Source organism: Atractosteus spatula, chromosome 4 (genome assembly GCF_055471065.1).
Source record: "Atractosteus spatula isolate fAtrSpa1 chromosome 4, fAtrSpa1.hap1, whole genome shotgun sequence".
Taxonomy (NCBI): domain Eukaryota; kingdom Metazoa; phylum Chordata; class Actinopteri; order Semionotiformes; family Lepisosteidae; genus Atractosteus; species Atractosteus spatula.
In genome coordinates this window covers 17,672,068-17,697,932 of record NC_142709.1, presented here as the reverse complement: position 1 = coordinate 17,697,932, position 25,865 = coordinate 17,672,068, and the positions used below count along the sequence as shown (strand labels likewise).

Sequence of the window (25,865 nt, the reverse complement as noted above, 5' to 3'; positions counted from 1 at the left end):
ATGTATAGTGCCCACTGCACAGATCAACTGGAAAAGTGGAGAATCGCTTCACAATTGGATTAAGAAGGAAATTTAGGATAGCCACATTATACAGCCCTAGATGGAATCTAACCGGGTACCACGATTAACACCACTATTCATACCAGCAGTGCTAGAGGATCTTAGGGATAACCTAATAATCAGGATCTTGGTTTAACATCTCATCCAAAGGACATTGTCCCCAGCACGGAGTCCCCCATCTTCATACTGGGGCAGTAGTTTGGAAGTTATCGTCTAGAGAAATGATTGGTATACAGTGCCTTCAGAAAGTATTCACCCCCTTGAATTTTTTCGCATTATATTCCTGTTACACCTCCAACTTTTAACATATTGAAATAATTTTTTCTCCCTTCAATAACGCAATAAATGCAACACGTTTATGAATACAAAATATTTTTTATTCAAGAACATTACTTTCTCTAGAATGAAAGACAGACATTTCTCATTTACAAAAGTCCTTTCGCAGCAATTACAGGCATGAGTCTTCTTGGGTATGTCTGTTTGAGCTTTGCACATTTAGATTGTGGAACGTTTGCCCATTCTTCAATGCAAATTTGCTCCACCTTTGCCAGATTAGATGGTGAGCGTTGGTGGACAGCAATTTTCAGGTCATACCACAGGTTTTCAATTGGATATAAGTCTGGGCTGTGGCTGGGCCATTCAAGAATACTAACCTTCTCTTTTTCAAGCCATTCCTTGATAGTTTTTGCCGTGTGCTTTGGGTCATTGTCCTGCTGGAAAATGAATCTTCGCCCTAAACACAGATCACTGGCTGACTGAAACAGGTTCTCCTCAAGGATTTGCCTGTATTTGGCTCCATCCATGTTGCCCTTGATGGCAACAAGCTTTCCAGTTCCTCCTGCTGAAAAGCAACCCCAGAGAATGATGATACCATCACCATGCTTGATGGTAGGGATGGTGTTACCTGGGTGTTGGGCTGTATTTAGTTTGCACTAAACATAGCGCTTTGCTTTCAGGCCAAAGAGCTCAACTTTAGTCTCATCAGACCACATAATGTTCTTCCAAAAGGTTTCAGGTTTTGTCACATGGCTTCTAGCAAACTCCAGGCGTGACTTAATGTAGGCCTTTCTCAGAAGTGGCTTCCTTCTAGACACTCCCAAAGAGGCTGAATCTGTGAAGTGCTGAAGAGATTGTTGGTGTCTGGACAGTTTCTCCCATTTCAGCCAAAGAGCTCTGCAACTCTGTCAGTGTTGTAGCTGGCCTCTTGGTCGCTTCTCTGACCATTGCCTTTCTTGTCTGGTTGCTCAATTTGGTAGGATGGCCTAATCTTAGAAGTGTCTAGGTTGTGCCATGTTTTTCTTCACAGTGCTCCTAGAATGGTTCAAAGATTTGCCAATCTTTTTATAACCTTCTCCAGCTTTTTTCCTCCTAATAACTTCATCTCGAAGTTCCACAGGTGGCTCCTTGGTCTTCATGACAGCAGCACTGATCTGATCTGCTGTTTTAGTTGAGACCTCCCAAAGTCAGTGATATTTATTGTGCAGTCAAGAAATTGAACACAGGTGGATTTGAAACAAACACAGGTGTACCTTGTTAATGTACTGTATTTAGTGTGATCTCTCAAGATAATTGAATACCTCACCCAATTTAGGTTGTTAAAACAAAGGGGCTGAATACTTATCAATTAAGTAAGTTTCAGATTTTTATTTTTAATATGATTCTGAAGATCTAAATACTTTATTTCATTTTAACATTATCGGGAATTACTTCTACAGGAGTGGAAAAAAATCCCATTTAAATATGCTTTAATTTGACTTAATTGAAACACAGCAGAACGAGAAATAATCAATAGGGGGTGATTACTTTCTGAAGGCACTGTACCTTACTTTCCTCTAAGGTCTCCCATCCCTGCACTGATCAGATCCAACCGTGCTGAGCTCCTGAGATATACTGCTGAAGAATATCTTGACATGTATCTGAAAGCACACTAGGAGTCGATCAACCTACATCTATATAATGTTATGACCTTGGTACCAAATTTCTTTTCTTGTCCCCACACATGTATACCTATTTCTGACTTTGTTGTAAATCAGTTTTTTGTGGCACTTCATTATCTGTCTCAGCTGGTTTGCTTGTCAATCGTCCATCCTGTTTTCACTTTGGCATACGCTGTTCTTTGTGGCCTGTTTGAATCAGTTCTCTTAACTGATCATTTCATATATTGCCTAAGTTAACTTCAGCTTAAAACAAGTTAGCTTTACATTGCTCACTCTTTTGCCTTCAAAAATGTTCTCGATTGAAGTGAATGCCGGCAGTTGTTTTAATGCTACATATTTAAATAATTCAGTTTTCTTTTAGATTTAGAAATTTTGGACCCCCTTTGTAGCTTTGGATTTATATGAAGACAGCGGTTAAAAAATCTGTTTGACTTGAGAATGTCATTGCATAATTTGGGATTCTGGTTTTCAATAGTCTTTCAAAGAATATTTAGTTTTAAGTGTTTTCCATATACCTTTAAATAGGTGTTTTCCAGTGCTTTGGATTTTAATATATAGGGATGCTGTCTGTACACCATTGAATTTTATTTTGAGTGGTAATGATTGTTTGCTGAAATTTTGATTAGTACATTAGTTTAAAGATGCATGTCTATTTTTTCGAGTATTTTTTATTTTTTCAGATCATAAAGGAAGATGGTATTTTATGATAAAATTATTATAAAAATACAATTAAATGTGCTTTTCCTTTTTGTCACTGTATGGTGCTGTCACACAGTTAATAATTATGAGCTGAACAGCTATTAATAGTAAAGGTTAAGGTATGCATGGATTTTTAGAAGTTTGTGCTCCCGCATCAGACACTTAAGGCCATGCAGTGTTTATGGCAGTTCAGACATACTGTACATAGGTGCACTAGCACGTTCTTCTGCTTGTCCTTTTTAACAAGGAATTACACCAGTGTCATTGCTGATTTAAACCAGTATTCTGGTAGTTGCCAACAACTACCAGAAGCTTTAACTGTTTATTAAAGCTTTGTTATTTTTTTTATTAATTAAAGCTGTAGTTTTCAGAATGGGCTTTACAACATTACAATGCACTGGAGGTGGTGGTAGTGATGCATTAATAAAATAGGAAAGGTTTTAATTTTGTATCCAACACATTTTCATCATCATCATCATCATCATAATTAACACGTCTCAAAGTGCTTTACAGTAGAGGTTTAAAACATGAGAAACAAGCAGAAAAATGTGCAGCAGAAGACACGTGGTCATTTGAAAATAGAGTAAAAGAAAATGGAGAAAGAAAAGCTTTGGGGCATAGCACGAGATGGCCCTGTCACCCATAGAATGTAAACGAGCTTGGGGGACATATAGAGGACCAGTTAGACAAATGAAGGTTGCAAGGTGGATAGTACACAGAAAAGTCAGACAGGTACTGAAGTACCAAGCCATATAGAGCCTTTTAGGTGAGCATGAGGATTTTGAAGTCAACTTGAAACCTGATGGGAAGCTAATTCAAGAACTGCAAGACAGGTTTAATGTGATCACTTGCACGTGACCCAGTCAGGATTCAGGCTGCAGAATTCTGTGTGACCAACTTGATTTGCGGTGTGATTCTGATACCACTAGTACATCTTTCAAAGCAATGCTGATGCTACAGGTTCTGAGCCATGGGGTGATCTGTGTGATGGAAATATTTTTTTTATTGCATGTTATTCATGGTTTAATTGTTTAGTTTATCAAGTACTGAGTAATGTGTATACAGTATGTAGTAAATTACATTTAGTTCAGTTTTTCATGCTGGTTTTCTGATGGAGAGTTTAAGTTCTCTACACTGACAGTGATTTGCTTTAGCTGGGAAGGAGGCTATATTAATATACAGTACATGTATTAGACACAAAGTTCTTACAATTAGTCCCCTTACGCCTCAGTTATTATTCAAGTCACACTTTCTAAGTATTGCAGCCAGAGGATATGTTAATATATATTCCCTGATAAGTGTTTCCATCAATGGGTGAAAAACAAGAATGTAAATGTGAATGATTTATAATAAGACAAACCATGAGCTACATTATATTTAGAATCCTCAGTTTTTTTACTTAGTTTTTTTAATGCCTTATGCAGTGGATTAATTGAGACTTTAGATGGGGGAAAAAAAATTAATGTTATGACTTTCTTTAAACATCGTTGCATAAAATTTTTCACTTCTCCAGCCAGTAACATTAATGAAGACACCACAGGGCCGTAGGAGATACTTGGAGAAACAATTGTGTTCAGTGATGAGTAGTTTTAAAAGATGAATGTATATTTGTAGTAAGCATTTTCCTATAAGGCAAAAGCTGCTTGAAGTCTGCAAACCCTTTAACACATTGGACTCTTTGTGTTATTTCAGATAATTTTGCTGTAGTCAATTTGAATTACCTTTTTTGGAGTGTTATTCTGTAGCTCGTACAATACATGCTCGATTAGATATAAATCTGGAGATTCACTTGGCCAGTCTTAAGATTTTCCAAATTTTCTACTAATGAACTTCTTGGTTGCATTGTCTTTATGTTTTGGGTCATTGTAGTTCTGTATAGTGAAGCAGTGCCCTGTAGGTATATACTGTACGTAGTTCCTTCTATTTAAGCAGACGGAGTGTTTCAATGAATATCTTAACTCATTCTGATACTGCCATCATTAGGTCATCGGTAAAGACAAGTGAGCCATTTCAGGAAGGCCATGCATGCTCTGATCTTGACATTACCTCCACCATGCTTCACAGTTGAGGTGGGGTTCTTGGTGCTGATGAGAGGTTTGCATTTTCCCTGTATAGCCTTTGTAATTCTGCTGACACTAAAGATCAAGCAAGACAGATTAATAAGATGTTCACAGTTTTTTATGTGCCTAATCACTCCCAAGAAAACCCTATCCAGCAAGTGACTTCTAATCATCAATTGTCCCAGTACTATGGGAGTTATACAAAGAGGTTGAACACTACTACACCCAAGCGCTAGGAACTGACTTTACTTGTTGTACTTGTCTTTTCCATGACAAAAAAAAGTATATTCATAATTTAATCATCACCATCTGGAAATTTTGGAGGGTACTCTATTGCAGATTAGAAGTGCAAAAGTTCACTGAAATCTTTGGCAAAATGATCATTGGTATAACTGGGTGGAGTTAATGCTGTGGTTCCCACAGTTTCAGCTAAGGCTCAGCTTTGTGCCTGTTACAGCCACAAGAAGAAATCCACCGAGATAGCATTAATCTCACTGTACAGGTGACTACCACTTCCTTCCTATGCAGATGATTCCTAGTCTAGCTTCCCCTCTGAGTAGACAAGGACTACCTGAACCTTTCTCCGGAACACAGGCTTCACACAGGTGACGCCCGTCCCCTAATAACGTCGTGGAAATGCAGCTTTCCCTCTATTCTGGTGCGTCTCTATACACTGCCCTCTGGTGGACTAACCCGGTTTCAACACTCCAGCACTAGCTGCTCTGTTCCAGAAACACAGACTCAAGTATTCAGGAACATTATTAGACTCTGCCACACAATGTTAAATGAAAAGGAGTTAGATCTATAACATTGGAGGTGGCAGTCATCACATAAGGCTTTTGTGTGTTGTACAATACAAAGTTTTTGAGGTGACTGTAATGACATTTTCCATATTCTCAAGCTCTTTAAGATTTTCTTTTATAAGTTTGAGCTGCCTGCAGTCATTCCTTAAAATTAAACGAAATAGGCCCTGCTTTAATGAAGGTTAAAGATGTGGAGTACTCATTTTTTCAAAAGGGTCTGCTTAAACTTAAACTAATGGAAAGAGACCTAAAGTCTAATGAAATATTTATAAGACCAAAACATAAGTATGCTACTTGGGAATATATGGTTGCCTTGGTACTGTTTTTTGAAAAGCTTTCCATTGAACATTGTATGCCAGTAATTCAAGTGTTACTTGTGTTGCTGCATCTAGCATTTATTATTTCAAATGTCATGGCAATTCAGTTTTATCTCAAGGTAGTTTGAGATGGTCGTAATAGCATCTGTTCATTGTTGTAAATCCACGAAAACACTCTCAGGTTTATTTTGAGTTCTGCATGATTTCCATTCTTTGTTGTGCATTATGCATTTGTCATTGAAGTATCACTCTCTTTGCATGGGCAGGACACCCTCTGTGTATTAGAGGAACATCAAAGTTTACGCCTTGCTCTTTCCAGTAGCTGAACTGTATGTAATCGCTGGCTGCTACTGTGTGAGACTTGTCTCCGATGTTCAGTTTCAGTGATTATATTTTATGTATTCTTCTATATCCCTTTACCTCTTGCAAAATTGTTTTCATTAAACATTAGATAGAATATAGAAGAAGTACTTTCTGGAACATGTCTATCATTGTTTCATTAAAGTGCTACAACACTAAATTTGGACATGCTGTTGGCTGTTAAAGTAAAGGTCCTGTTTATCTGATTGGCATTCGTCTCTTTTATCCTATGTTTTCTCTTTTATGTGTCAGAATGTCATTCGTCATTACCGATTTAATGTTAACTTGGTGCTGCAGCATTTCCGATACAACCTTTTTCTAAAGGTCAAACCACAAATGAGCAAATCACATGAGAAAAGAGCATGGCTGTGACCGCATTCAGAAAGCAAAATGTTTTTCTTAAAACATGTAGCACGTCCCTGAGCCCCCTGTCCCTCTTCCTGTCCAAACGCAAGCCCTGAGTTGCAGAAATACAGTTCCCGTGAGTGGGAGGTAAATGGTTTAGGATGCTATGTGACCTCAGAGGGTAGTAAAAGCTCTAGTTTTCCGTGTCTTCCACATTGCAGGTGACCAGTTGAGTGCCATACTGAATTCCATTCAGTCTCGGCCATTCCTCCCAGCTCCCTCCGTATTTGAGCAAGCCGCCAAACCTCCCTCTTCCCTTGTCCACAGCCCATTTGTGTTTGGACAGTCCCTTTCCTTCCAGCAGCCTCAGCCTCAACCACAGCTTCCGAGTAAGTCTGTCTGTCTGAATGTCTGTCTGTGCTGCCTCTGCAGGTTTGTGTTTTTCCTTTAGGTGAATGACCTTTGCTGTTTCTTCAGTTGCTTGCCTGTGTTCAGTAGCAGCGGCACCATCCCTTTTCATTCCCACATCCATTTTGCTGTGAGCTTTGTATTAATTCCTCAATATTGCCTTAGACCTCCTTCAGTTTATTGACCTACTGTTCTCTGCATAGATTTTTCTGCCCGAGTGTTATACTTCATGAGGCTGAATATCCACTCCTATACATCCCAAAAATGAACAACAACTTGAATGCACTTTTTCTTTTTCATGGGTTTTTGTGGTTTTCAGTCAAGCAGATTTAAGGGAATTAGCTTTTCAAAAATTCTTATCCAACTCTTCCCATAAGTATCTTTAGCCTGAGTTGAAAAATTCTTACTTGAGATTTCCTGTTAATAAAGGTTTTGTAGCTTGCACGTTATTGTGGTCTCAGTTAACATCTCTTAACGCTTGAATGTTCCAGGACTTCTTCTGGTTGTGGTAAATTGTACTGTCGCTAAATATTTCAAAAGCTGTGCCCGAGATTGCATGTGAAAATAGAAAATTTGCCTTTTTCCACGATCTACAGTACTTCACCCTTTTCATGTTACATAGAATAGATGGGGGGTCCTTCAGGCTGAGTCATTCAGTATAGGTCATGGACAATTCACAGTGTGAATACAAAACTGCCACCAATCCATGCATTTATTATTGCTTTTTTCTGCCTTTTCTCTATATCCTGTGAAATAGTTTTCTTCCATTTAAACTCTGTTGCTTACCTGCACTGTCTTCCGCTGTAGACACCCCATCTCGCAGCCTTGCTTCACGTGAGCGTGTGCACAAAAGCAGTGTAGCTGGGCCAGGCACTGCTCTTTCATCTCTAGCTCAGAAACAAAAGGGTGGGTATGCATGGCATCACAGGGCGAAAAATCAAAACTGCTGCTCTCTGCTTCGTTTGCTCCCATTCAGATCCTGACTTATTTGGTTTCTTGCACTTTTAGGCATGGCATTCAACGTAAAGCCTAGAGAAACAGCTCCTTTCGTTGTGTGCGATACATTATGAGTGATGAAAAACCGAGTGTCCTGTTCAGCTTTGATCTCCAGTAAAACAGGGGTTCCCACAGAAGTGTCCGCCCTGCTCAGATTTGTACTGTATGTCATATTCTAGGTCAAAGCTGTGCTCTTGTTTTTCACTAATCATCCCGTGGATATTTAACTTCCTTCAGATAGCTGTTCTCAAATTTGTTAAAATTGGCCAAATTTAACCAAATGGTTAAAACTGTAAAGATCACTTTAGCTTTATTGTCATTCATCTTCCCCATACGATTCATCCATCACTCCACAGGATGTGAAAAAAAAAAATCTGGTGTAATTTGACAAGTGTCCATATATTGAGGAATGCTTCACATAAACATACAGTAGTCTGTTACATCTAGTCACCAAAGTAAAAGGTTCAGTTCTGCTATTTAAAATATGTCAATAATATTTCTAATTTGTTTTAGGATTTTGAAATAAATTGCTTAAAATTGCAAGAAAGGTTTAGAGTACTTGAGTTTTTAAGGGTCTGTTTTTTACCCTTTCAGCAGCTTTTAGATGATGAAATTTGCTGTAACATTTCAGTAAATAGACTAATAAGTTATTTTCCGTGTTTGGACTGGTAAAGTGAGATCTGCTGAGAAGCAAGATGGAGTGATTAATATTGCTTAACTCTGAGTTTAAATGGTCCCTTGCTTCTTATATGTTCCACTTGTTAGCTAAACATTTCTTTCTACTTTCATAACCAAATTTAGCAACATAAACCTAGTGCTCTATCCAACTTTATCAAAATGTTTTATTTAGGACCTACAGTATTTAAATCATTTTAATATGCATAAACAAGCAAATTAATTATTTTCTGTCCACCCTGACTCTGTCAGATTTGAAAATATTTAAACTGGATATTCTCTTTAAAGTATTATGGGCAGTACACATTGTAAAATCTGTAAGAGGCCTGGCATTTCTTAGTATGACAGGGACCAAAAGGATCACATGATTCTTCTATGTCAGTTCCACATTTCAGTTTCCAAATTGCCAGATACATTTTTATCATTCTTTCCTTTAAGGATGAAGTAATGAATTAAATTTATTGTATTTTAATAAATCTCTATTTTTGTCCCTACAATTTGAAGATTTGTGGATTTGATGTTTTTCTATTTATTCCAAATGCCTTCTTTTAATAAAAATAAGTTTTCACATTGTGTAATAGTGAGTGTCTCACAATACATAGGTGAAAGAGGAAATGCGGCCACTGCCGCACGGCCAATGTCACCTGCAGGGAAGTCTGAACACCCAGGGAAGCACCGGCCAGAGAGCAGATCCCCAAAACCCGATGGGCGTGCCAGCAGGGGCTCTGCTGACCAAGGAAAAATGAAGAATAACGAAGGCATGTCTGCTAGTGAATCTCTGATACTGAAATCGGACACAGCCAAGCTGAGGTCAGACTCTCATAGCCGATCACTCTCTCCCAACCACAATACTCTTCAAGCCCTAAAGGCAGATGGCAGGACATCGGGCTTGAGAGCAGAATCGCCAACCCCAGGGTCCAGGTCCTCTTCTCCCAAACAAAAAGGCTCCTCCTCTGGCAGATCCAGCCCTTCCAGCACCAGTTCCCCTCGTTCTTCCTCACCCCACGAAAGGAACCTACCTCAGAAAGTGAGCGCATCTTCAAAATCCCGGTTAGATCCGCCCCGAGAGAGATCCAAGTCCGACTCCTACACCTTGGATCCCGATACGCTCCGGAAGAAAAAAGTTCCCCTGAATGAGCCCTTACGTGGACGATCCACCTCACCGAAACCAAAAATCCTCCCCAAAGATGGAAAACCAAGTAACAACTCTGAAAACAGAGCTCCATCCCCCCATGTGGTGCAAGAGAACCTGCACAGTGAAGTGGTGGAGATATGTACCTCTAGCACTTTATCCAACAGTGAAGAAGGCAATGATGAGAACCCTGACCTGAGGAATGCAGAAGAAGGATCATCAAAGGTGCACTTTAGCATAGGAAAAGCTCCTGTCAAGGATGAACTGGAAACAAGGTCATCCCCAAAAGTGAGCCGTAAGACATCTGGTAGACACGTGAGGCCAAAGAAAGAGAAGTCTGGGCCATTATTCAAAGGTGAGAATGTACGTCTGGCAGAGCCAGCCAAGCAAGCCATGTCTCCTTCTGTAGCTGAATGTGCCCGCGCGGTGTTTGCGGCTTTCTTGTGGCATGAAGGAATAGTCCACGATGCCATGGCTTGCTCTTCTTTCTTGAAGTTCAACCCTGAGCTGACTAAGGAGCATGCCCCCATACGCAGCAGCCTCAACTGCCAGCAGGCCATGGATGAAAAGGAAAACAAGCTGAAAAACAGACACTCGCTGGAGATTTCCTCCGCTCTGAACATGTTCAATATCTCCCCTCACGGGCCTGATATTTCCAAAATGGGAAGCATCAACAAAAACAAAGTTCTCTCCATGCTCAAGGAACCTCCACTCCCGGAAAAGTGTGAGGATGGAAAGGCTGAGCCAGTGTCCTTTGATACGACCAGTCATTCTGCCACGAAGACCAAATCCCCTCTTCCCTTAACCCTTCAACATCTGGTGGCGTTTTGGGAGGATATTTCCATGGCCACCATCAAGGCAGCCACGCAGAACATGATCTTTCCCAGCCCTGGTTCCAGTGCCATTCTGAAGAAAAAGGAGAATGAGAAAGACGGTAAAAAGGCCAAAAAGGAGAAGAAGAAAAAGGAGAAGGCTGAGGTCAGGCCAAGAGGAAATCTTTTCGGGGAAATGGCCCAGCTTGCCATGGGAGGCCCAGAGAAGGACACCATCTGTGAGCTGTGTGGGGAATCGCATCCTTATCCAGTGACCTACCACATGAGGCAAGCTCATCCAGGTAATGTACCATCACCCAGAATATACTGTATCTGTATTCCATCTTTAGTAACAAAAAGAATCTTTTATGGTAACCTGAGTTTTTAAATTTTTTTTCTAAAGGTTGTGGACGTTATGCAGGAGGTCAGGGCTATAACAGCATTGGACACTTTTGTGGCGGCTGGGCTGGTAACTGTGGAGACGGAGGAATTGGTGGAAGCACCTGGTACTTGGTGTGCGACCGCTGCAGAGAAAAGTATCTCCGTGAGAAGCAGACTGCAGCGAGAGAAAAGGTTTGTGTTTGTCTTTTGTAAATAAAAAATAAACAGCGCTGCCTTTCCTATTTAACAGAAATAGTTTTAGAAAATAGGGTAAAACTTGTTTAAACGAGACAACGTGCGTCTATGTAGAGTACACGTGTGCTTCCCATGTTTGAGCGATTTTTGGCTGGGTTTCCTCCCACATCATAAAGACATGCAGCTCTGTGTTCTAAATTGGCCTTTTATCCATGATGCTATGATGTACTGATGTTCTGTCCATATGGACAACAGTTGTCTGTGTACTGAGCCGCCGTGTTTTTGTGATGATCTCTGACTTGCCATGACCTCCCCCAAAATAATTGATCCAAAAATGTATGTATGTTTTACTTATATGGGTATCTCTTTTGTGAAACATTGAAGCATATTTTCTTATTCAGTTTCAGCTCGTGCCTGCTCTAGAGGAGAAACTCTTAGATTTGGATCAGCTTTTTTTTGGTCTTTCAACACATGGAAACCTGTAAATTTGCAGTCATGTCAATGGCCTTCATGTACAGCTTTTCCAAAAATCCTTCAGTTCAGTTTGATACTCCTGGGTAGTGGGTTATGGGACCTGATAATAAAACAGGTACCCCAAATGCTAGGTTGCATTCAGTTGTGTGTTTTTTTTATATATCATTTTTTACAAAGCTTTTGCTTTTTGTTTTTTGACAGTGTGGTAGTAGCTACCATGATAAAAAAAAATGAAAACCAGAAAATTAGATTTTTTGACATCTTCTTTAGCAAGGAGACATACATTTGAATTGATTTAACATATTTCATTTAGTGAATCTGATTTCACAAAAGATAGTCATTCTTATGCTGGCCCAGAAAAAAAGTATTTCTGTGCCAAAGTATTCAGAACCCTTATTAAAATAAGGAAATTCTATAATAATTTTTAGAATTAATATCATGGTGTAAATATGTTTGGCCAGTTCCATTATCCCAGTTAATGTGAAGAGCATTGTTCACGCATTGCCACTCTGCTGCCGGGCTCTAGGTATGCAGTACTCAGTCACCTGGTTCTCTGCCCTACAGGTGAAGCAGTCGAGAAAGAAGCCGATGCAGGTGAAGACCCCGCGTGCTCTGCCCACCATGGAGGCTCATCAGGTTATCAGAGCCAACGCCCTGTTCCTGCTGTCATTGAGCAGTGCTGCCGAGCCCAGCATGCTCTGTCACCACCCACCCAAGCCCTTCCACACTCAGCTTCCCAGCCTCAAGGAGGGCGTTTCTGAGGAGCTGCCCAACAAAATTGGCTGTCTCTATTTACAGACACTTGCACGGTATGTGGCTACCTCACATTCTAACTTAATTAAGATATCTGCCTTAAAACTTTAGATGAGATATTACTGATGGAGCAGAAGACATTTTGCTTTACTTTCACTACTGCACAGAGCCCTAAGTAAATGAAATAGTTGATGTACTATAGATATGCTCTCAGTACAGCATTTTTCTTTTATAGTTAGATTACTGTTTCCCAGTTCTAGTCTTCAAGATCCCCACACATGCTGGTTTTCAGTCGGACAGTGATCTATCAATTAAAGCTGTAATTAAAGTGAGAAGTTGTTTAATACAAAAAGTTTCAAGGATTTCAAATGCTCAGAAGTTACTTTAAATTATAACGGCTGAAAAGAAACCTCTGACATGATCGGGTGCTGAAAACTACTTAATCAGGTAATTTATTAGTTCATGCCTGAAACTCGTTGGATATGCAATAAGTGTACTGTTAGGTTTTACGGTTGTATATTTTTTTTAATCCTTTGAAGGCATCACTCAGAAAATTTTGGGGCATATCAGGATGACAACCTCTTCCAAGATGAAATGCGGTATCTGCGCTCAACCTCGGTCCCAGCTCCCTATATATCGGTCACTCCCGACGCCAGCCCCAATGTCTTTGAGGAGCCAGAGAGCAACATGAAATCCATGCCTCCAAGGTAAACATTTTCCTCTTCTGACATCATTTATATCACGGCCTGTCAAGAATATAGGTCTAGCTCTAAACAAAGCTGCAGATGTCTACAGTTTTTTCCTTTACTATTTTTGTTTTTGTCTCTTATAAAAGTAATTTTAGCCATACTTTTCGAAGATGAAGAAAATGCAATGGATTGTCTTTAGAACTTATTTATATAACTTGTTCCGTTGTGTCTTCATCAGTTTAGAGACCAGCCCCATTACAGACAGTGATACGGCAAAACGCACAGTCTTTCAGAGGTCCTACTCTGTGGTGGCATCAGAGTATGACAAGCAGCACTCCGCCTCGCCGGCCAGAGTCAAGGCCGTGCCCCGCCGCAGAGTCAACAGTGGCGATGCAGGTGAATCGCTTACATTTAACCCGGTACACGCTTACAGATGTCAGTGTGTTGAGATAAATGTCAGATTTGTTTTGTGCAGCATTTAATAAAATGGGTACAATTATAGAATTGGTCAGGCTAAATATTCAGTGGGTTTTTCTTGATTGTGCTGTATTGTTTGGTTTTTAGTGTACATTGTGATTTAAAAGCTTGGTGCCCAAGCTATTCAACACTAAAATAGGCGGGCAGGATCCTGTCCGTGCGGGCTTGAAAGGGAGACCCCCGAGGGCCGACTTCCCCCTTTCCTTTTCTACCTCGTTCCTTGCTTCTAGTCTGTTTTCTACATCCCAGACAAATTTCTGTGTGAAGCAATACTACGATTTTTAGATACTTGATGCTTACTGTTTGTAACACACGGCCAATGTATTGTTCAGAAGTGGGCTCCTCCCTCCTGCGCCACCCTTCTCCAGAGCTCTCCCGCCTCATCTCGGCACACGGTTCACTCAGCAAAGGGGAGCGCAACTTCCAGTGGCCGGTGCTCGCCTTCGTCATCCAGCATCATGACCTGGAGGGCCTGGAGGTGGCCATGAGGCACGCCCTGAGGAAGTCTGCCTGCAGAGTGTTTGCCATGGAGGTCTGTCTGCTCGGGGCGTATCGTTAGCAAATTAACTTGAAGCTCGGCTACACTTTCCACCACCGTGTTCAATAATGTAGTGCATTTATTCCATTTTTTTTTTCAACTGATTTTATCTTGTGCGTCAACTAAAAAAATATTTTTTTTTATTTTAAAAAATGAAGGTTAAAGATATGATGCTGTGCAGTATGTTCTTTTAATCTTACAAGGTTTTCTTCCCTTAGGCTTTTAACTGGCTGCTGTGCAACGTCATCCAAACCACCTCTCTTCATGACATCCTCTGGCACTTTGTGGCCTCTCTGACCCCCTCTCCTTCAGAACCAGAGGAGGAGGAGGAGGAAGAAAACAGAGTCAATAAAGAAAACACTGAGCAGGTCTTAATTTTGTTTTGATTTTTTAGTAGGAATTTCTGTCTCGGGCAGCTTTGGATTCGTTTCTTGTAAATCGGTTTTTCCTCCTTTCGATTTTCAGTTTGGTTACTTTGAAACCAAATTTGCTTCTGTGTAATATGTTATGTGCTTTTTCAGAAAAAAATGTATGTTATACATATCTTGGGATTTAAAGGTGTATATCATATTAAATAACATTGTTTAATGAAAACCCAGAAATTTAAAAATTAATTTTTTCAAATGCTGTTTTGAGTTGGTAAGGGAGTCACTTGCAGTTTGTGCCTTACCTGAGTTTTCTGTGGAAAATTATAGAAAGATTGATTTTGGTTACATATGATCCAGTGAACTTCTTGCGCTGGCTATTTTTCTCGTTTTTGTTTTAATTGACAGTTTGTTTTCTGCAGGACAAGGACACACGTGTGTGCGAGCACCCTCTGTCAGACATTGTGATAGCAGGGGAAGCCGCTCACCCTCTGCCTCATACCTTCCACCGGCTCCTCCAGACCATCTCAGATCTCATGATGTCACTGCCCAGCGGCAGCTCTCTGCAGCAGATGGCCCTGAGGTAGAGTACAAATCCAGCCATCTCACCCCCCTGCAGTTCTTACCTCCTCTAAAAGTAACTGCTGGGTCGATATTTCAAAATAACACAGCAGCTCCTGGTGTATCAAAATCTAATGGATGCTGTTTTGTGCAGATGCTGGAGTCTGAAGTTCAAGCAGTCAGATCATCAGTTTCTGCACCAGAGCAATGTCTTTCACCATATCAACAACATCCTCTCCAAGTCTGACGATGGAGACAGTGAAGAGAGTTTCAACATTAGTGTTCAGTCTGGATATGAAGCCATTAATCAGGTAAAAGGAACAGAACAACAGGGTGTAAACACAATGGAACACATCAGTGCGCTATTCCTCTTCTAAGTAAAGTAAGAACAGCTGAAAAAGTAATAGTTGGTTGCCATTTGTCTTCAGTGTTGTGTTCAAAGAGATTTCTACATTCCAGTTTCTTAAATTCAGTGTTGTGGCTGCTCTGAATCCCATTGTGTGTCGTTTTAGGAGCTGTGTGTCGTCACCTGCCTGAAGGACCTGACCGCCGTTGTGGACATCAAGACATCCAGCCGGCCGGCCATGATTGGCAGCCTCACCGATGGCTCCACAGAAACCTTCTGGGAGTCAGGGGATGAGGACAAGAACAAGACCAAGAGTGTCACTATCAGCTGTGTGAAGGGAATCAATGCTCGCTACGTTTCTGCACACGTGGACAACTCGCGAGACATTGGGGTGAGCTGTGTTGACTTATTGAGCTCCGATTCCTCGTTGCCTTTAAATTTCATTATTCGTGTGCAATTAGAATCTGGAGGCGCCACTTTACTAGTTAGCTGTTCCTCCGCCTGGGTGAAGATCTTCTCTTTTTCCTTCTGTGCTCCCTCCTTCTTGATGTGAGCAATACTGAAAACACTTTGTGAAGGACCGTTGTACTCCAGCAGCACTGAATTTGTTAGACTAAGCAAACCATGAATAGTCAAAATGTGTTCTTCATTTTGCTTGCCTAATGTTTTTAAAATTGTGATCTTAAAATGACTTTCCTTCCTTGTGCAGAACAAAGTCACATCAATGACCTTCCTTTGTGGAAAGACAGTTGAAGATCTGTGCAGAATTAAACAGGTATATTATTATTACATATATATATACAAGGCAAACAATCATCATCTTATCATGTACTTTTATACTATTTTATTCTCTAATTTATTGTTGAAAGCAGGAAAAACAACTGATCAAAAACATGTTTTTAACTTTGCATTCTGTCTTCTGAAGGATGCATAATCGTTATTGCTGTTAGTGTATTGACATTTCCTCAGAGCACATCAAAGGTTTATGATGTAACAAATTCATATTGGTTCTAGAAACATTAAAAAAAATCTATATGTGTATTAATTGCTGTTGCTTTCAATTTTTTTCAAGTGATCCAGTACAAAGGTGTTGCGTGGTCTTGTGGCATTTACAATCACTTTAAGGCAAATACCACAAGAAAGCAATAAAAAAAAATCAAAGGATTTTTCAAACATAGTAATGTACTGTTAAAGAATCAAGATTTATATTCAAAATATAAAAGCAGATTCTGTAGAGTTATCTTTGGGATTTTCTATATGGCCTTTGTGGCATGCAGAAGGGATTTTAATTGCTAAAACAGTTTCTATAATGACTATAAAACGTGCAGGGCTACCTCACATTAATCCTGTTGCAGCTTACTTTCCTCTTGAAAATGATCAGATGGAAATATCATTGACTTTAGAGTATGTTTTGGTATGATGTCCACGGAACCAAAATTTGAGTTTCTTTTTAATAGGTGGACTTGGATTCAAGGCATATTGGCTGGATAACAAGTGAACTTCCAGGAAGCGATAACCACATCATTAAAATTGAGCTGAAAGGACCGGAGAACACTCTGCGAGTGCGACAGGTCAAAGTCCTGGGCTGGAAAGATGGGGAGAGCATCAAGATTGCTGGTCAGATCTCTTCCAGTGTAGCACAGCAGAAGAACTGCGAGGGAGAAACCCTTCGGGTGTTCCGGCTCATAACATCTCAGGTATGGCTGGGGCTTGACCATGTCCTTCTGCGATCTGGGAGAATGATTACTGAATAAGTCGTGAAGTTCTGTTGGTAATTCTTCTCTTAACCACTATAAGTGCTCTTTGGGTGTTGCAGACTTGTGTAAATCATTTCGTAGGTGTGCATAAGCATATTATCCATTTTTAAACAAGTAGCCCCAAATTCATATTTTCAGTGTAGATCAGCATATTTCTGTTCAATAAAAACGCATTATTGATGCTCTTGTCTGATTTTAATTTGTAATCAATAAATTCTTTGAATTCAGGACATGTTGCTGCCCCACAGTATGAGAATGCTAGTAACTTTGTAACTGCTTTAAAGTCTTTGCACATTCATCTGAAAACCTTTCTTATTCACTCTGCTGTAGGTGTTTGGGAAGCTGATCTGTGGCGATGCTGAGCCAACACCAGAGCAGGAGGAGAAGGCTTTGCTATCTTCCCCTGAAGGAGAGGACAAGGTAACAGTACATACAGTATTATAATAATAATAACTGCACTCTTTAATATGGAAAAACATCAAATTAAACTCTGTACCTTCCCAGTCTGTTCCAAATAAAATTATTTCTAGTTGACTGTTGTCAAAAACCTCATGTAATATGATGTGTCCGTGAACCGACTAAATTGTCCCAAAAAATGTAATCTTGGCCTTCAGAATCCCAGATAGAGGTATTCAGGGGAATACCTCTACACAGTCATGTCATTTTGTTATGTGAAACATTTCACTGTTTGGATAGAAAATGTTAGTGGGCTTGAATTGTCTTCTTCCCTGCATTTTTATTTACTTCATAAAAAGATTGAGCGATATTGATTATTTTTTTTGTCTAGGCTCCATCCGATGCTGATTTGAAAGAGCACATGGTGGGAATTATATTCAGCAGGAGCAAGCTGACGAATCTTCAGAAACAAGTACGAGCACTAATCTGAAAATGGAAAAATTACAGATGAATTGTTTTTCACAGATAGAACACTTTGTTCTTAGAGAAGTTCCCATTTCTTATTGAGTTCAACTGCTTTAGCATAACTCACCACGATTATTTTAATCTCTGTTCAGGATCAATGCTAGGCAGTATAGTTTTTTCGATGGATCAGACGAAAGCCAGTGCTAAAGTAAATATTCCTTCAATTAGCAGTAAACGGATGTATTAAAATGAAATGGAAACGCCAGAGTTGCTCACAGTGCTTGCACCCCCCCCCCTCCCTGCAGGTGTGTGCTCACATCGTGCAGGCAATCCGAATGGAGGCCACGCGCGTGCGTGAGGAGTGGGAGCACGCCATTTCCAGCAAAGAGAACGCCAACTCCCAGCCCAGTGACGAGGACGCCGCCTCAGATGCCTACTGCTTTGAGCTGCTGTCCATGGTCCTGGCGCTGAGCGGCTCCAACGTGGGGCGCCAGTACCTGGCACAGCAGCTGACCCTGCTGCAGGACCTCTTCTCGCTGTTGCACACGGCCTCTCCGCGGGTGCAGAGACAGGTCAGGCCTCACCCCACTGTCGTACCGCCATCGCCGCATTCCGGCTGCGACCGCTTGAGTGCTGTCGCCTTGCCCACGTTCCCTACATAAAGCTTCTTGTCAGAACTGGAAATCTTAATTGAAGTTCTCGAGTCGTCATAATATTTTTGGTATTCTGGCGACTGTAGTAATGCATGCAGACTCTTTAGACTTTTGTGTAGTTAGCTGTGTGTACATTGACACATGAAGAAGGCTCTAGAGCATGGAATTAACCTTTACTTGTCCCTTGATTGTAATGATGACGTGTTGATGGATTACTGTATTAACAAATATTTGTTAACTTTTTAATTTAGTGTTGTCACATTGCAAAAATTAAATTATTAACTACAGTTGCCTTTTTATTTTTACAAATTTGAGAAATTTGAGAAGCCATCATCCTAGAAAACACTACCTTGAAGTTTAGGCTGCAGACGATTTGTATAGACAGCTGACCTCTGCTTGTTGGCCCATATAGGTGACCTCCTTGTTGAGGCGAGTCCTTCCAGAGGTGACCCCTGCTCGTCTAGCCAGTATCATTGGGGTGAAGGCCCTTCCCCCAGCTGACATCAGCGACATCATTCACTCCACGGAGAAGGGGGACTGGAACAAGCTGGGTATCCTGGACATGTTCCTGGGCTGCATTGCCAAAGCGCTGACTGTTCAACTGAAAGCCAAAGGCACCACTATCTCTGGGACTGCAGGCACAGCTGCAGGGAAAGGAGTGACAACTGTCACACTGCCAATGATCTTTAACTCCAGGTAGGGCCTCAGACTCCCACACTCCTGCTCCCCTGGGCTAGGCTCTTCAAGGAGTTAATATGTGTGTATTTCTGTGTACTTTTTCACAAATGACTGTTTTTTGCGGTATGAAGTGAAGTGATGTCATTGAATGAAAGACAGATTTATTTCTGACTTTTGAATTCCCTGTATTCTTTTCACGTAGATTCTCATCATGTGTTATGAGGAGACTGAGTGGATACATATTGTGAACTCCTTCTGTTCTCCCTTTTCTTTGTCCAGCTATATTAGGCGGGGTGAGAGTCACTGGTGGATGAAGGGGTCCACTCCCACTCAGATAGCCGAGATCATCATCAAGCTGGTCAAGGACATGGCTGCAGTAAGTTATACACTACAGGCTAGGAGACAAACTTGTTAAATGTTAACCTAGGAATACTAATTTGTGACACATGAATATTTATTCTTCATGGCATGTTGTGGTTTAACAAACAGTAAACGAAAGGTCTGTGTTTTGGGAGGCTTCCTGATTGTTTTAATGAAATTATGCTCTTCCTTACTCATACTTTGTGATCATACCATTGAAAAGAGGTAAACCTAGTGTATACACTATGTGTGATTTGTGATGGTATGCTCTTAAAAGTGGTCATTAGCTGTGAATGTCTTTCTGCATCAGGGACATCTGTCAGAGGCCTGGTCCAGAGTGACTAAGAATGCTATTGCAGAGACCATCATCGCTTTAACCAAAATGGAGGAGGAGCACCGATCCCCAGCACGCTGCATTGCCACCACCAGGGTTAGTCTGCAGTTTATACCTGTTAAAAGATATGCCTGGAGCATTCCGAATATCTCTAGGAATATTGAGCTCTATGATTAGGGGAGAGAGTCTAGGTCACGGCTCTATCTAACTGTAACCAAGAGTCCAGGTGGCGCACAATTGGCTAAGCCATCACTGAGGGTTGGGTAGGATTAGCTGGCCAGAGCTCTCCTCTTTCAGAAGCACAGCGACCTCTGCAGCCTCCTTGGCGCTTGCAAACATGCTGTCAGTGAGGGCCAGCCTTCTCCTTCAGTCAGCAATGAACCTCCAGCATGGAGCTGTTGGGTTTGTGATGTGTTAAATCACTAGTGGCTTATAGTGATTTACTTCATCATTCTCCCCTGTATCTGACTTGAAGCCGAGATGTGAAATTATACACAAAAAACTGGGCAAGTATAACAAATATAGCTGGTGAAATGTATAAAAAAGTGCCTTGGATGACTGATCTTTGTATATACGGCACACTTTCACATTTTTTTAACAAATAATAGATTGAATAAATTAATCCAGAAATTTTTCGGGCTTTTTTGATATGCAAAAAAAACTCAATTGAATACTGCAAGGACCCCCTAAAATGACATTTCTGAAGCTTCAGTTGATTTGAACTGTCATTTTTTACAGCTGTGGCTGGCCCTGGCTTCACTCTGTGTTCTGGATCAAGACCACGTGGACAGGCTTTCCTCTGGAAGGTGGATGGGAAAAGATGGGCAACAGAAGCAAATGGTAAAGTGAAGTCTCAGGCCATGGGCTGCTCTAAATCCACAGTGACAGGGACATTGAGGAATTTGAGTGAAGGGAATACAAATCTCTGGCATCAGTCAGTTCAGGTCTGAGCCAGCTGATAGAGCTGTGATGTTTTTGAAAAATATTTGCACATACGAAGAGCTATTACAGGACATTCCATATAGGAAGCAGGCAGTTCTTGCACAGCACAAAGAATCTAACTGACTAACAAGTTTTTATTTAAAAAAAAAATCATTCTAAAAATTTAAATTGGTATTTATTGTAATCCAAGTTTTAAAAAATCTGACACTTAGAGAAAAGCTGCAGTGCATTATGACCATGTAGCTGTGTGTTGTGTGAGGGACAGGTGTAATGACATTGTGTGATGGTTTACTAGCGAGAAGACACGAGTGTAATTTGTTTGGCAGATGGTGGCTGACCACACAATTCCAAGCCAGTAGGGGGTAATGAAAGATATAAAAGTGAGGATGTTAGTGTCTGACAAGACTTAACTTGCTTTTGAATTTTGACTCTGTCTGTGTTATACTCAAACAGACCTTTCAGTAAATTGTTAATTTGCTCGGCAGCAAACTCAGTGAAGTATATAGGCTTACCCTTGGTATGTTCTTTGCAATAAAACAATTGTACTTTTTTAGAGGCATTGTAAATATTTTAAAAGCTTGCGCTGAAAAGGCAAACTCCTGCCAAACTCCTCTAATTTTATTTTTCCAAATATTTCCCCTTCCCATTCTTCCATAGCCCATGTGTGACAACCATGATGATGGAGAGACAGCTGCAATCATCCTTTGCAATGTTTGTGGGAACCTGTGTACTGACTGTGACCGGTTCCTCCACCTACACCGGCGCACTCGCTCGCATCAGAGACAAGTATGTCCCACAGCTCCACTAAGGGTGTCTGCATTGAAAATACAGATGGCATCATGATCATTTAGGCTTTATTTTCTGAACATTTAGCCTTCAGTCTGGCCCTGTGGGTGAGACGAATACTATTTTTCCGTTCTAAATACAATATAAAATAATTTGCTTTTTTCTGCTTTATGCAATTAGATCATCGCTAATAGGAAATTACCAAGGATGGAGTTTTCTTATCCATATAGCTGATCTATACATGACTAATCGTAACTGACCATAATTATTAATGTATTGAATATATTTACTTTAAAATGTTTTGTTTTATTCTGACTGTCACCAGCACTAATTGGCATCAGCTTAATTTCATGTATAGCAAAATGTCAAAGTGGTCCTTGATAGTTGTGCAATCTGAAAAAAATATTAACAATTTCAATTGATTTCTTGTTTATGCATTTTATGTATGTTTTCATGATTTACCGATTTACCTATACTAGTATAATATACTATATACTAGTAATACTAGTAATATACTAGTATATTATATAGTATATTACTAGAATATTATAAACAAGAATATTATAAATGTCAACTCCTGTATAGTGCTTCAGTGTATTCTCAAAGTCCTTTGTTTCTGTTATTTATTGTCATTGATAGCCATTTGACACATTGGACAGGAACATTTTAAGCCTTTTTCATCTGTTAAATGAGGATATCAGTCTTTTAGAAACACTCTCAAGACTTGGATCTCTATTTTCTACCCCCTGGCAGGTATTTAAAGAGGAAGAAGAAGCCATTAAGGTGGACCTGCACGAGGGCTGTGGGAGAACAAAACTCTTCTGGCTGATGGCTCTCGCCGACTCCAAAACCATGAAGGCCATGGTGGAGTTCAGGGAACACACAGGTATCACTGGAGCAGTAGCAAGCAGCCGTTTGCATTCGGGTCCAAAGTCAAATGGGTTGCAGAATGTGAGCACTGCAGAATATAGTGGGAAATCCTGCTGGACAGCGCATGCCTGCTGAGTTTTTGTTGTCTGTTTTAGATTGTAGATTGTAAATTGTGTGTAAATCTATGTCAAGGCTGCTCGTTTTGAAGTGGAAGAGCTGTGGAAAATGTAAATGTTTCACAAATAATTGGTATAATAGCACCACCTTTATCTGGAAACAAAGACATTTTGTTGGATTTGTTGTTGCCATATTTTTTTTCTTCCCCGCGACATGCAGAATACAAAAAATGAGTTAAATCCATATGAAAAACTCATTGGAAAACGTTTGACATTGTCATTTTATTGTTCAAAACATATCAAATATCTTGTATTGACATATAAGACATTTAGCAATTATTAAAGGTATTGTTTCAATTTTCCAATGTAAATGTTTAGGATGGAAATTTGTGGCTAATGAATGGTGCTATTAAATTTGTGTGCCATTATTAGAAAAAAAAAAAGAAGTTCGTTGCAGTTTACTGATTGTAGCACAAGCAGTCAGATCCCGTATTCAAGCTGCCCTTATCTAGCATGCCTCTGAGCATGATCTGCAAAGCCCAAACAAACCTCAAACCCTCTACCCCAGGTTCCCTGGCATAGGGGAGTGCTCTTGAGATCTTGAGACCAAGGTCACCATAACAGACTCATTATAGTGCACATAACAAGCCCCGTTAAAGGAGGACTTCATCATTCAGTGGCTTCTAAGGTCTGAACGCACATCCTGCGGGCCGTCTGCCGCTGTCAGTCTTCTGATAGGAGCATGTGTCTTTCCAGGAAAGCCAGCCTCCAGCAGTTCAGAGGCCTGTCGGTTCTGTGGCACAAGGAACGGGACTGAGCTCTCAGCTGTGGGAAGTGTGTGTTCAGACCTTGACTGTCAGGTAAGAAAAACTATGTACCAAATTGCAAGGGGAACCATATTTTTTCCTTTGTTTTTGACGCGTTTTGTGAAACTGTGCTGCTTATATAGTTGTTTGTAACTAATATAGACAGAAAAGAGTGTAACATTTTGTCTTTTCTGGAGGTGGGGAGAAGTAAAGATTTTCTCAAGACGATGATCCAAATGTTACCCTTCTCCATAAATAAACTGGGAATTGGAATTTCTTGTACGATAGTGGAAAAAAGGTAACAAAACAGAAGCTTTATGAAGACGTAACCCTCCCATACTGTATCTGTCACAGGAATATGCCAAGTCTGCATGCAGCAAGACTCACCCCTGCGGGCACCTGTGTGGAGGGGTGAAGAACGAGGAGCAGTGTCTGCCATGCCTGCACGGCTGTGATAAGAGCACCTCGTGTCTGAAGCAGGATGCTGATGACATGTGTATGATCTGTTTCACAGAGGCCCTTTCAGCGGCTCCAGCCATTCAGGTAAGACAGCTTCTCTTTTTCATACAGCTCCCAATGTCACTTGTTGGGCAGAATTCTTCATGGCCACGTCAGGATGTTTGAAATTAGATCCAATGTGCATTCTGTGTGTACAGATTCATAATGTGTCTCCTTTTTAGTGATTTTTTTCAAAGACGCTATTCTTCGGGTCAGCAAATGACTGGTTTTCTGTCCTTTCTGCAGTTGGACTGCAGTCATGTGTTCCACCTTCAATGTACTAGACGTGTTTTGGAGAATCGCTGGCTTGGACCAAGGATAACTTTTGGATTTATGTCTTGTCCAATTTGCAAGGTAAACAAAAATGCAAAAACTATTTCTAAATGGTATGGATTTGGTTGGTATTTAAGGAAGCATCAGATCCTCAAGTAACATTATATCATAAATGCAATATTTTTTAGTGTGAGGGAACATTATTAAATTACGTTCCCAGATTACTAACAGGCTAACTAGTGGAGTCTATTTTGTTTCAGAACAAAATCAATCATCAAGTGATAAAGGATTTGCTGGATCCCATTAAGGAGCTTTATGAAGATGTCAGAAGAAAAGCTTTAATGAGACTTGAATATGAAGGACTTCACAAAAGTGAAGCGATAACTACCCCTGGCGCACGGTTCCACAATGATCCGGCTGGCTTTGCCATGAACAGATATGCTTATTATGTCTGCTACAAGTGCAAAAAGGTATAATTGAAAGCTGTTGTTGTTGTTGTTGTTGTTGTTGTTGTTGTTTCTTTGGAGAATTCAAGTGTCCTGAATTATAGGATTTAGTATAATTAGATAATTAAAGTGACTCTAATTACAGGTTTAAGTATAATTAGTATGTTTATTTACTCCTTATAAATCTTTAAAGTGTTTTTTTCTCTAGGGTTCAATTGGAAACAAAAATGTTATGTTGTATGGATATAAGCTGCAGTGATCTCTGGGATTTTGGGAGTTTGTTTCATTTCCTAGGTAACTGAAAAAGATTAGTGGAAAAGGAGTGCTTGTGCCTTCAAAAAAGCTTGTGAACATCTAAATTGCACATAAAATCTTAATTTAAATGGATGCTCTAAACCTGAAGTATGCATGTTTTGTGGTGATTCTTCCAGGCCTACTTTGGTGGCGAAGCGCGTTGTGATGCAGAGGCTGGCCAAGGGGATGACTATGACCCCAGAGAGCTTATCTGTGGAGCATGCTCAGATGTTTCAAGGGCACAGGTAAAGGCGTCTGTAAAATTGCTTTAAAATAATGCATCGATAAGCTTCTTTTACCATATTGTCTTTTGCAAGGCCTGAAACATGGTGTGTAAGGACGATATGGTCTTGGTAATACTCATCCAGTCTGTGTATGTAGTTCACAGTCTTGTTTGGGTTTCCTCATTTCTGATGACTCAAGATAATGATTCTGCTACCTGATGTTATGACCACTTGGTCTTCTTTGAAAACAGATCAAATGTTGAGAAGCGCCATTTCCTTCAGCAGCCATGTGTTCTTCTTGTGCAGATGTGTTCCAAGCACGGCACAGACTTCCTGGAGTACAAATGCCGTTACTGCTGCTCAGTGGCCGTGTTCTTTTGCTTTGGAACAACACACTTCTGCAATGCCTGCCATGATGACTTCCAGAGGATGACAAGTGTCCCCAAGGAAGAGCTTCCTCACTGCCCTGCAGGTAGTGAAATGGGGCTTGGCACATTTTTATTAATGAACAATTAACATAAATTAACCATGCCATGTACACTAATTCTGGGGCTATTATTGAAGTCTCTGTATATAAAAAATGA

At 40.4% G+C, this 25,865-nt stretch overlaps 1 protein-coding gene across 14 annotated transcripts in view; it reads left to right on the top strand.

The window, feature by feature from the left end:
• The window catches only part of mycbp2 (MYC binding protein 2), a 100,158-nt gene that overhangs the window by 73,182 nt on the left and 1,111 nt on the right, over positions 1-25,865 (top strand). For 7 of the 14 annotated variants that reach the window (XM_088912510.1, XM_088912516.1, XM_088912513.1 and 4 more), the window contains 29 exons: positions 6,803-6,970; positions 7,797-7,895; positions 9,263-10,906; positions 11,008-11,177; positions 12,219-12,463; positions 12,947-13,114; positions 13,335-13,492; positions 13,906-14,105; positions 14,330-14,479; positions 14,899-15,059; positions 15,192-15,348; positions 15,550-15,774; positions 16,093-16,158; positions 16,841-17,080; positions 17,471-17,560; positions 17,928-18,008; positions 18,307-18,573; positions 19,067-19,350; positions 19,612-19,708; positions 20,003-20,122; positions 20,765-20,866; positions 21,626-21,754; positions 22,508-22,640; positions 23,497-23,600; positions 23,901-24,089; positions 24,291-24,398; positions 24,578-24,787; positions 25,195-25,302; positions 25,588-25,753. In XM_088912510.1, coding sequence (XP_088768636.1) covers positions 6,803-6,970; positions 7,797-7,895; positions 9,263-10,906; positions 11,008-11,177; positions 12,219-12,463; positions 12,947-13,114; positions 13,335-13,492; positions 13,906-14,105; positions 14,330-14,479; positions 14,899-15,059; positions 15,192-15,348; positions 15,550-15,774; positions 16,093-16,158; positions 16,841-17,080; positions 17,471-17,560; positions 17,928-18,008; positions 18,307-18,573; positions 19,067-19,350; positions 19,612-19,708; positions 20,003-20,122; positions 20,765-20,866; positions 21,626-21,754; positions 22,508-22,640; positions 23,497-23,600; positions 23,901-24,089; positions 24,291-24,398; positions 24,578-24,787; positions 25,195-25,302; positions 25,588-25,753 — 6,039 coding nt within the window. The remainder of the gene's footprint in view (positions 1-6,802; positions 6,971-7,796; positions 7,896-9,262; positions 10,907-11,007; positions 11,178-12,218; positions 12,464-12,946; positions 13,115-13,334; positions 13,493-13,905; positions 14,106-14,329; positions 14,480-14,898; positions 15,060-15,191; positions 15,349-15,549; positions 15,775-16,092; positions 16,159-16,840; positions 17,081-17,470; positions 17,561-17,927; positions 18,009-18,306; positions 18,574-19,066; positions 19,351-19,611; positions 19,709-20,002; positions 20,123-20,764; positions 20,867-21,625; positions 21,755-22,507; positions 22,641-23,496; positions 23,601-23,900; positions 24,090-24,290; positions 24,399-24,577; positions 24,788-25,194; positions 25,303-25,587; positions 25,754-25,865) is intronic. The other 7 variants (XM_088912519.1, XM_088912518.1, XM_088912517.1 and 4 more) reach the window with 4 other exon arrangements.